This window comes from Trachypithecus francoisi, unplaced genomic scaffold, assembly GCF_009764315.1.
Source record: "Trachypithecus francoisi isolate TF-2019V2 unplaced genomic scaffold, Tfra_2.0 Lachesis_group0, whole genome shotgun sequence".
NCBI lineage: Eukaryota > Metazoa > Chordata > Mammalia > Primates > Cercopithecidae > Trachypithecus > Trachypithecus francoisi.
Genome location: NW_022681453.1, coordinates 142864031 through 142876395, shown reverse-complemented (window position 1 = coordinate 142876395; position 12365 = coordinate 142864031). Strand labels below are relative to the sequence as shown.

The following is a 12365-nucleotide window of genomic DNA, read 5'->3' as shown; positions in this document are numbered from 1 at the left end:
CCCAGGAGGCGGAGGTTACAATGAGCTGAGACTGCACCACTGCACTCCAGCCTGGGTGACAGACTGAGACTCCGTTTAAAAAACAAAACCAAAAACAATGAAACAGTAAATCAGGACTAACATCTCAGGATATACACCCATAAAAACCAACAACAAAAAATCCCTGGAAAATAGATTTAGAAAATGGGAAATGTCAATTACCTGCTACTTTTCTTATCATACACGAGGGTCAAGAGAAATACACTGTTTTATTTTTTATGTTGATATAAATTATTTTTTAAAAGCACTCTGAAAGCTATCTTTTAGCAGATCGAATAATAGAATTAATATTTTTCAAGTCTCTGTAGATAAAAGAAAACAAAATCCAAAGGCAAGACATCATTTACAAAAAGAACTCTTAAACTATGTTTTAAAAAGTTTAATTAGAAAATAAGTACCAGTTATGAAAATAAACACAAATAGCTTTTCACTTTCCTATTAAACACAAAGACTCCAAATTGCCCCAAAGAAGGTTTCCCTCATATATTTGCCCATCTTTTAATTTTTTAAAACTAATTGTATCTATAAATGGTGTACCAATAGAAGTCAACAAATAAAGGCTAAAAGCTTTTTTTTTTTTTAAATGGACAAACATATCAGAAAAACAACAGAAAGTGGAGATGGCACTGCTAATATCAGACAATGAGAGAAAACTTCTGTTGCCAAGTATTAAAAGCAATTGTAATTAAAACGAGTTTAGTCATGAAATAATAAATGGATCAAATGAACACAAACAGAACTTGGTGTATAATAATCGGATGAAATAACTTGGTCTACTATAAAGTTTGCCTTTTAAATCAACAAGGAGAAAGGATTGTTTGAAAAAAATTTTTTAAATCAACTGGTGATTTAGAAAAAGTAGTAATTCCTTGTCTTATCTCAAATAATAAAATAATTCCAGTTAAGTGTAAAACGTAAATCACAAAGGATCAGAAAAAATATGTTATTTGTTCTATCTCAAAGAGGGTCTTTCTAAGCACATATCTGTGTGCTAATAATATTCCACTATAAACAAAATGCAAGGCAAATGACAGACCGAGGAAAAATATTTGTAACAGAAATCATTAAAAAAAGGACAAACACCTCCTACCTATATGGGAAAATACATGATTAGACCATTCACACACAAACCCCGTTCAAATGCAAACATTCATTAAACACATGAAAAAACCTCATAATCACTAACAATAAAGGAAATACACATGAAAACAACTGTATAACTTCAGAAAGGAAATTTGTATAGCCTTTATGGAGGATAATTGGGCAATAAATACTAAACTGTTCTTGACTTGAGAATTCATTTTAAGGAAATAATAAAATATGTATTAGATGGTTCCCAACTTACGATGGCTTGCCTTAACAATTTTTCAACTTTACAGTGGTGCAATGGTGTGAAAGAGATACGCATTCAGTAGAAAGCAGTATGATACTCTTGAGATGCTGGGCAGCAGCCCTGAGCCACGACTCGCAGTTAGCCGCGCAATCAAGAGGGTAAACAACCGATACTCTGCAAAAGACTGTTGTCAGATGATTTTGCCCAACTGGAGGTTAATGTAAGTGTCCTGAGTACATTTAAGGTAGGCTAGGTGAAGCTATGATAGTTAGATGTATTACATGCCTACAATATTTTCAATTTAGGATGGGCTTATTCAATTTAGGATAACCCCATTCTAAGTCCAGGATCATCTGCACTAAGATTTCTCCCTTAAGTGTGGCGGAGGAGCACAGCAGTCATAACTTGGCCAATGAATCAGCCCAGCCTTGCCACTTGGGTGACCAGCAAGAAAATAATGTCAATAAAAGTAAATGACTTTTAGAGCTTTGTAGGGGTCCAAAGAGATAATAAGGTCATACCTACTCTGTATCTGGCCCATGGTAAGTGTTCAGTAACAGACAATGGTAGTAGAAGTGGTGATATATCTACATCATTGCAATAGAGGTTCAAAATCCCTTATCTGAAATGGTGTCAGCCAAATGTGCTTCAGAATTAAGATCTTTTTGGAAATTAAAAGAAAATAGTGCATTTATCTAACTAGGTCTGGGATATTACTTGGTAATCTTACTATTCTTACAGTAAAATATATGAATATTCATTTTTAGTGAGAAATATCAGTTCAGTTCAGGTTTTACAGTCAAATAAATTACGAAAAAACTTTCAGTTTTCAGAGCTTTCTGGACTTTGGATTTGCACAAGAAGGATTGAGAATCTGCATTTATAATAGAGAAACATTAGAATCTATCTAAATGTATAGTAAGAGATAGGTTAAATACATTATGATATATTCATAGAAAGTCATTTTTTCAAATAGTTAATGAGATATAAAAATGTTCAAGACAAAAAATATATGCATATTGATTTGAACTTTGTAAATTATATAAACGTTTATAATTCCAAAATAAAAGACTGCAAATTGTTAAATTAGCCACAATATGTTCTTTATACTTTTCTGTATTTTCTAATCCTCTATGAGGATTAGGAAAACAATCTAACAACTTTTAAGTCACTTGTGGTTGATATTCCTGTGCAGGACTAAGCTAGTTATCATTCTAGAGGGTTACTGAGTCCACTTTTGCCCTCAAGGAATCAACGCTCTCATCCTGAAAGAGCTCTGGCCAATACTCAGTTCTCTCTGCCTGTGACTGTATTTCATCCTCTATGAGCGATTCCCTATTGGCACCTCAGGACAACTTGACTCTGGCGTGAGGAAACAATAAATCAGGGCTTATTCAAATGTGTTTGACTTTTGTTCTTTTTCACTGTACTCATCAAATTTCAATCATTTAAGAAATTGTTGGGGGAGGGATGAGGAGCCCTCATTTGGATTTGTTCCCCTGCTTCTCATAAAGAAAATGATACAAACTTGACAGGCCCAGCAATGAAAATCCCAATTGTTTTGTGGAGTAAATGGGATGTTAAGAGGAACTGTGGCATTGGAAGGGGCCCTTCGTGGAGGAGACAAGCAACAGTCCATCCTACCCAACAGATTATTCTTCAACGTCTAAAGGGCGGGCCTTGGGCCAGAGCTTTGAAGGGCCCAGTTCACAATATGTTTGCAACACATGAGTGTTCCAAACAGCCGGGTGGTTTTCCATGAACTCCTGGTGGGTCTGGAATTCTCCACTGATTTAATGTATAGTTTGAAAGTGTCTAACATCAAATGATTATATGTGACAGAATAATTATGGGCTGTTATGAGCCTCACTTCTGAACTTGGAACAAAAGATAAATAAATGGTCAATCAATATCTATTTACCACAAGGACCAGATGGATTGATATTTAATCACTTAAACATAGATTCCAACAGTCTTTTAGAACTACTGCTTAAAACTAGAGAAATCCTTGTGCAAAGTTTTTGCCACACAGAAATCATGGCCAACTCTAAACTTAAATAGGAAGTTAACTCTCAGTTTAATCCCACAGAAAATTACTTGTTTTCAAGCAAATTATCCACTCAGGACACTTTTTTGAGGAGTGCTAATCCTTCCCTCCTGCTTCCTGCCTCCCACCCTTGCCTTCTCCCAACTCAAAGAGGAAGAGGAGTGCTCCATGCCATCAGGACCGTCCTTAAAATGATGACCTTTCAGGAAAAAGAGTTGACTTACCCTATCCCAGCTGAAACACAGGCCCAGTCGATCAAGCTGTTTCCTCATGTGTTTAATATTACTGTGAAACAATAGGAAAAAGGTTTGGTTTTTAGAGGGAGGATTAAAGCCATACACAAACTACACTTTGAGAACATAAAGGAAAACTGAAAAGTCTAAATTACACAAATGGGCTTTAAGTGTTGCTTTCCCCTAGCAGAAAAATCAACCACTAAGAATCAGCAAAAAATACCAACAGATTAGAAGACACCCATTATTTGGACACATACACAATCCATTAGAAACCACAATGGTCTCTAGCCTTGAGGACTGCCCCTCCTCTGGCCATTCAAATAGGCAACCCCTTTGAGATGTGCACTGCTGGGCCATCCAGATGTCAATATTCTGCAAGCATTTAAGCCACATTATTTAAGCCAAGCATTTATAAGTTTAAAAGTGGCTGAAAACAAAAGGCTTAATGTATAAATTGTGGGAATCCAAAAGAAACCACACTGCTTTGTTAATCAAAACGTAAATCCTAAAACCTAAAACTATCCACCATTGAGAAATAGGGAGATAAACGGGTAAACCAACTTATAATATAACACGGAATAAAGAAATAAATCTTTTTCTCTTTCTTTTTTTAAACAAAAAGGACTACTTTTTGTTTGTTTGTCATTTCTACTGCATCCTCTTTTAGTTTCTAGCAGACTAAAAATATGAAAAACCATGAAAAAGTCCTCTGTGTAATCTCTGATTAGCTAATGACAGCTTATTTAATCCAAGGCCCTATGCTAAGCACTTTGCAGAGAAGTGCTTAATCTTCATCCAATCACATGAGATAGGAACTATGACTATCCCTCTTTTACAGATAAGTAAACCAAAGCACAGATAAGTAAAGAGAAGTTAAGTAATTTGCTCAAGGTGATCTGCTGGCAAGAAGGGAAGGCAGGATTTGCACCTAGGTAGCCTGGCTCAGGGGCCATCATCTTAATCACTATTCCCTAGTAGAGAGGCTGGCAAACTTTAAAAGGGCCAGATGATGAATGCTTTCAGTTTTGTGAGCCAATCAATCTCTATCACAACTACTCAGCCCTGCAACTGTCTCACGAAAGCAGACATGGACAATATGTAAACAAATGGATTTGACTGTGTTCCAATAAAACACAGATTTACAGAAACATGGAAGGCCAAATTTAGCCCACAGGCCATAGCTTGCCAACTCCTGGTCTAGCTTATATCAAACATAAGCCATGTTTGATCTACTTTATTTGAATCATCATTTCCTCCTCTTTTTTCACTCACTAGATAAAATCTAGTGATAAAACTAATTAATCTAGAATTAAACATTACTAGAAAAGCAGAAGCTAGGGGTTAGGAAGAAAAAAGAGACCTGGATGACAGAGTATGGACAGAAGCATAGTAGACATTTTTACAATGTATCCTTGGGTAAACTAGAACAAAGAGAGGTAAGAGACACTGGGTACAGGCCCTAGAACTGCCCTTCTGTCTCTCTAAGGGGTGGCATGGGGAAGGGTCCCAGGCCTTTGTGAAATGAGCTGATGCAGTGGTCCCAGAGGACTCTGCCAAGTTCTAGGGTGAGGACCTCAGGACTTTAGCAGGAGTGAGAGGAAAGAGCACAGCTGGCCCACGTGTAGTGGAAGCCTGAAGCTTGGGTGGGATTGGGAGTGTGTTCCGTCTTCGAGAAAACCACGCCCAGAATAAAGTGGCCATATATTTCTACATAGAATGCCTAAGTTCCTCTTGCTTCTGAATGGTGAAGGCAAAAGGCAAACCGAATTTTCAGAGAAAAGTATAATGTAGTATTTGGATATAGTAAAACTACGGTCAAGAAGACCAGAAGCATTATAGAAATTTAACAAATGCAACCCTCTTCTTTTTCCTACCGAACGTAAATACTCAAAGGAAAAATAACTGCAAATAACAAAGCATCAAAATGAACACATGAATAAATATCCAAAACCCTCTTTGAATATTTCTTAGATAAGGATACAATGTGTTAAAAGACAAACACCAGGCTGGGCGCAGTGGCTCACGGTTGTAATCCCAGCACTTTGAGAGGACAAGGCAGGTGGATCATGAGGTCAGGAGATCAAGAACATCCTAGATAACACGGTGAAACCCCATCCCTACTAAAAATACAAAAAAATTAGCCAGGCGTGGTGGCGGGCACCTGTAGTCCCAGCACTATGGGAGGCCGAGACGGGTGGATTACGAGGTCAGGAGGTCGAGACTATCCTGACTAACATGGTGAAACCCCATCTCTACTAAAAATACAAAAAAATTAGTCGGGCATGGTGGCGGGCGCCTGTAGTCCCAGCTACTCAGGAGGCTGAGGCAGGAGAATGGTGTGAACCCAGGAGGCGGAGCTTGCAGTGAGCCGAGATGGCGCCACTGCACTCCAGCCTGGGCAACAGAACAAGACTCTGTCTCATAAAAAAAAAAAAAAAAAAAAAGACAAACACCAATATATACAATCCTGTTTATCTCTTGGTAAGCTTCAGTGTTTGCTTTGCTTTCTATTTTTTATGAACAGGTTAAAAAAAATTTTTTTAAGGTTTTTGTATGCAAGTATTTGAATATGCATGCCTGTTAACATTTACCTTTGTGTCCAACTTTCTGGATGTAGATTCCTCTCGATTGCAGCATTTTCAGCAGGCAATCCAAAAGCATCCCATCCCATGGGGTTGATGACCTAGGACCCAGAAGAGAAACATCAACCATGGCAAATCACTAAGAACTCCATTGGTATTCTCTTCTAGGGCAAACTCACCACTCTCTCCTGCTAACATGCCTTATCCTTTGCTGCATAATTTCAGGTTATGCATCTGACAGCCAGCTGGCTACCTATGACCTAACTACAGAAGACAATTTAGAAGGTTATATGCCAAACTACCAATAAGTTACCTCTGAGGAAGTGTTTTCATGAGTACTTTTTATTTGCTTCTTCTTTTCTATAGTCTCTATATTGAACCCAAATTGTTTTTCTGAAATTATAAAGAGTTTCTTTCAGTTTCATATATATATATAGTATAGGCTTTCAAAATGCTCACGTCATGTCAGTATTTTTCATTTATGGAACTGTGCTGTCCAATATGGTAGCCACTAGCCACACATAGCTATTACATTTAAACTTAATTAAAATTAAATAAAATTAAAAATGCAGTTCTTCAGTCTCACCAGCCACCTTTCAAGTATGCAGCAGACACATGCGACTGTTGGACTCTGAACCAGATAGTGCAGATATTGGATATTCAAATCATGGCAGAAAGCGCTACTGGACAGCGCTGCAGAGGACATGCATAATGACCACACTGGTGGCTCTAGGCAGTCCCAGCTCTACCCAGACCTAAGAAAGTCCATCCCAACCCTCCTCAGCGGCCCGGGCCTGTCCCTTTCTCACGGCTTGCCTGAATCTAGCACACAGTCCCTCTTTAATGTACATCATTCAGCACCCTATTCCATTTTGCTCCAGACACGAGAATTTCATGCTTCTTTCTTCTATCTCTTTCTCTCCCGATTGAGGCAACACTCTTTTGAATGGCCCACTACCCATTTCTTCCTGAAGTTCATCCCTTTCTTTCCCTTCCCCACCAAGACAATGTCTCACTCTGTCACCCAGGTTGGAGAGTCTCCTGGGTTCAAGCAATTCTCCCACCTCAGCCTCCCAAGTAGCTGGGATTACAGGTGTGTACCACCATGCCCAGCTACTGAAGTTCATCCCTTTCTTCCCTACCAGCAAGAAAGGGAAACCTCCACCCTACCCAAACAGCCAGATAGATGAAAGCTAAGAAAAATACACAGGAACACAGCAGAAAAGGTATTCCAGAGAATTACTTTTGAGACCGGATAAAAGTAAGGTTTTGGACCAAGCCCTATACAGCATTTACACTAAATTTATATATATAAATATATATATATATTTTAGACAGAGTCTTGCTCTGTTGCCCAGGCTGGAGTGCAATGGCACAATCTCAGCTCACTGTAACCTCTGCCTCCCAGGTTCAAGTGATCCTCCTGCCTGAGCCTCCCTAGTAGCTGGGATTACAGGCACACACCACCACGCCTGGCTAATTTTTGTATTTTTAATAGAGATGGGGTTCCACTGTGTTGGCCAGGCTGGTCTCGAACTCCTGGCCTCAAGTGATCCACCTACCTCGGTCTCCCAAAGTGCTGGGATTACAGGAGTGGCCACTGAGCCCGGCCTAAAATAGCCAATATTTTAAAATTAATTGCAAACCACTAGCTATGCTTTTGGTATAAGAAATGTTCCATGTGTAGGTTCCTCTTTTCTCCTCAGTTTCGTCATCTGTAAAATGGGGATGATAGCATAACTACCTCACTGGATTACTGTGAAGATTAAATGAGTTAATTTAAGAAAAGCAGGTCGCGCGCGATGGCTCACACCTGTGATCCCAGCACTTTGGGAGGCCAAGGCAGGCGGATCATGAGGTCAGGAGATCGAGACCATCCTGGTTAACACGGTGAAATCCTGTCTCTACTAAAAATACAAAAAAAATTGGCCGGACGCGGTGGCACATGCCTGTAGTCCCAGCTACTCAGGAGGCTGAGGCAGGAGAATGGCATGAACCTGGGAGGCGGAGCTTGCAGTGAGCCAAGATTGCGCCACTGCGCTCCACACTCCAGCCTGGGCAACAGAGCAAGGCTACGTCTCAAAAAAAAAAAAAAAAAAGAAAGAAAGAAAGAAAAGTGCCAGGAATAGTGCCTGCCACGCAGTAAAGTGCTGTATATAAGGCCACTAGTATTATTATTTCTAAAGAGTACTGCTCTCTAATCACCTTCTAGAAGATATTTTCATTCTCCAAAGAACAAGGAATCACAAATCTTCAAGACAGAGAAGCTTTTGAGATATATCCTCTACCCCCAACCCCTTATTTGACTGTTCAAGCAACTGTGGCCCAGCAGGAGTGAGTAGCCTAGAAGCAATTACCTTAAGCAAGCACAGACCAGTAAGGCATTCTTGTCTGCAAATGAGTGGCCAGTTGCAGCTGAGCCGGCAGCCTCACTATCAAGTTCTCTCAAACTACTACGTGCCAGGAGCAGGAAAAATGGTTTGACACACATAGGCTCCCTGACCCTATCAGGAAAGACACCCTGTTTACAAAATTCAGTCCCCTGCCATTCTCTGAAACTAAATCCAGCCACAAAATCACAGACGCCACTTCTTTCCGAAGCCTGCCTGTGGGGAAGGACTGACCAAGAAGACTCTGATATTTCTATTATAGAAAACAGCCCATTCCAGTTGACCCTCTTATGTCCTATCAAGTTCATGGGCTGTCAACCTGGGGTTTTTATTTTGCTGCCTTTTTTTTTTAAGAGACAGGGTCTTGTTTGGTTGCCCAGGCTGGAGTGCAGTGGCGCCACAATTAGCTCACTGTAACCTCTAACTCCTGGCTGCAAGCTATCCTTCTGCCTCCCAAAGTGCCAGGATTACAGGCATAAGCCACTGCCCCCGGTCCCTTACTTTGCTTTTTGATCATGCAGAGAAGCTGGGCTTATGTTCACAAACATTTCCTTAAAATAATGACGAATACTCAGAGGCACTTACTGGCACCACCTCACCACACACGCATATCGGAATGGGACATTTTCAACTAAAGAAATAGGTCTTGTTTTCTTCCATAATTATATATTCACCATAATTTGGTAAGTAGAGAAAAACAGAAGAAAATAAGACTCACCTGTTATTCTACCATACAGCCATACATACCAGTTACATGTGGTCAATTTGTATCCAATGTTTAAAAATTGAGAATATATGATTTATATATGTATTTTTATCTCCTGTTTTTTCACTGTACATGCTATCAATGCATTCTGTTAGTGACTGCTTTGGCCAGCTATATTTGTTTTCCTAAAAGTTATTTCCATTTTTCACCATTATAAAAAAGGCCAGGATGAACACTCTTGGGCATAAATCTTTGTACATACACTTAACATTTCCTTTAGAAAAATTTCTAGAAGTGCAACTACAGGGTAAAAGGGTATGAAGAATGTTAAGACGTTTGACATATACAGCCAAATGACATTCCCAGAAAGACTGCAGCAAACCACACTTCCACCTGCATATGAGCACCTGGAGTTTTCCTCCATCTTTATATCCAGCTCAAGGACTCTCCAAGGTGCACACTAGTACTACCCACTGGCCACCTCTGCCTCAGGTCCCATAAGCACTTACACTTCAGAGTGTCCCAACCTAGGTGCATCTTGCAATCCCAGTCACCAGATCTGTTCTCTCCTAAGCCCCTGTCTTAGAAGGCAGCAATAAGAGAACACGCATACCCCTTCCAGTGGTTGGAGTCACTTACCTTAAAGGCATACTTCCATTATGCACATTAATATTTTTAAGTTGTTTTTTAGTAGTCTGATGAAACAATTCCATCTAAAGAACTGAGACCATCTCTCTAAAATAGAGCTGCTCTTACTCCTTTGGCTAGTGCACAGGAAATGCTAACAAAGGCTTGTTCTCCAGGAGCCTGTTGAGGGCAAAGGTCCTAAATCCAACTCTGCCCACTTACTATCAGTGGAGCCTGAGGCACATTACTTATTCTGAGTCTCAACCGTAAGTGGTGACTGAAAGCAGCCACCTTGAATTATTGAGCATGATATGTTCATGATGTCGTGGCGCATCTAGCATGGTGCCCAGCACAGCACAGGCACCCAATAAACGGCAGCACTTGCTGCTGTGGCCGCTGCGGCTGTCTGCTTTCTTGACCTTGAGCATCTCACAGCATTGCACATCACTGATTACCTTGCCACAATTTCAGCCTCCATCTCTTTGGCCACACTTAATATAGTTGCTTTCTGACAAGAGGATGGAAGATATTAATACCTGAATCTCACACAGATCCTCACACATACATGTACATTCCTAAGGGTGGGTTACTTCTGACAAGCCTCTGCAGAAAGTTGGTGCTAGGCATTGGAAGTTCTTACCCGAACCAAACAGACCACGCAGGCTCAAAGGGCCAGTCAAGTACTTGGCCCCCTTTTCAGTAAAAGAGGCCCAGCAGTTCTTCTTTCCTGAGTAATTAAAGATTGACATCAGGTGCTTCGATTAAAAGCAGCCCAGCTGTTCTTGCCACAGCTGATTGGACCAGAAGCAGTCCATCAGCAGAAGGCAGCCATCTGCGCACTGGAAGGACGGGGCCTGCTTCCAATTGCCCCAGGCAAAGACTCTGCCCTACAGTAGACTTTGCCATATTGAAGGTGGTGGTGGATGTGACCCACTCACAACTGCTTTCTGGAAGGGATATGTGCTTAGTGAACAAGCAGTCCTGTGGACCTCTCAAGCTTGCTGTTGCCCCAGGGGAGGCTGGCTTGCCACATCCTATGCTGCATTTCCCAGTCTTGGGAATCTGGGACACCTTAGATTTCCAGGCTGGGATGATCCCAAGCTACTATCTTCAATTCCTGCATCCACACCCATCCTGAGGTCAGTCAGAATAGGCTGCTTTTCTTTTTACATAAGTTGATGTTTTTTTCAAATTACAAACATAATACAAGCTTAATTTAACAAATGAAATGGCACAATACAATGATAAATAAAGGCAAAGTTGATTTTTAACTCCTGGTCACTACTCGTCAATGATGTAACCAATAATGCCAGCCTTTGTTTCCTTCCACATCTATCTCCCCACTCAAATACATATACACAAACATATGTACACATACATAGGAGCCTGCTCATTTGTTTTCACGAAAATAAAACCTTTGCAGAGAAAGGGTAATGCTTACAGACTCTTGGTGGGAGCGTAAATTGGTTCAACCATTGTGGAAACTAGTGTAGGGATTCTTCAAAAAGCTGAAAACAGAATTACTATTTGACCCAGCAATCCCATTACTGGGTATATACCCAAAGGATTATAAATTGTTCTGTCATACAGACACATCCACACGTATGTTCACTGCCGCGCTATTCACAATAGCAAAGACTTGGACTCAACCTAAATGCCCATCAATGGTAGACTGGATAAAGAAAATGTGGTACATTTACAGCATAGAATACTATGCAGCCATAAAAAAAAGAACAAGATCATGTCCTCTGCAGCAACATGGATGGAGCTAGAGGCCATTATCCTCAGCAAACTAATGCAGGCCAAAAAACAAATACCACATGTTCTCACTTACAAGTGGGAGTTAAATGATAAGAACATATGGACACAAAGGGGAACAACAGACACTGGGGCCTACCTGAGGGTGGTGGGTGGGAGGAGGGAGAGGAGCAGAAAAAATAACTATTGGGTACTAGGCTTAGTACCTGGGTCACAAAATAATCTAGGTATAAACTCTGGCATGAGTATACCTATATAACCGGCACATGTACTCCCAAACCTAAAATAAAAATTTTTTTTTAAAGTTAAAAAGATTATTTTAAAAAGAGAAAGGAAATAGAAATGATTATACACATTATTTTATGGGCTTTTTTCATTTAACACTATATCAGGGACATCTGTACAAAATATGTACGTGTGCATTGTGGGAGTTCAGTCAGGCTGGTGGGAAAAACTTTAAGATGAAGTTATAGGATACAGACACAAATCTTCTTGGAAGGCTGGAAGGTTTTGTAAAAGTCTCAGGATAGGGTTATGGCTGAAAGCAGCCTAATCCTTGAGTAAATGGCTTAAAAGTAGGTATAAAGGAATGTAGAACAGCTTATCTAAACAGCTTGTTTACTCATGTGGTCCTAAGACCAACCTTT

The 12365-nt window shown here is 40.2% G+C and overlaps 1 protein-coding gene across 2 annotated transcripts in view; it reads right to left on the bottom strand.

The window, feature by feature from the left end:
- LARS2 (leucyl-tRNA synthetase 2, mitochondrial) overlaps positions 1–12365 on the bottom strand; it is a 167498-nt gene that overhangs the window by 132577 nt on the left and 22556 nt on the right. For both annotated transcript variants that reach the window (XM_033212320.1, XM_033212319.1), the window contains 2 exons: positions 6247–6338; positions 3644–3704 (listed from right to left, as the gene is read on the bottom strand). In XM_033212320.1, coding sequence (XP_033068211.1) covers positions 3644–3704; positions 6247–6338 — 153 coding nt within the window. The remainder of the gene's footprint in view (positions 1–3643; positions 3705–6246; positions 6339–12365) is intronic.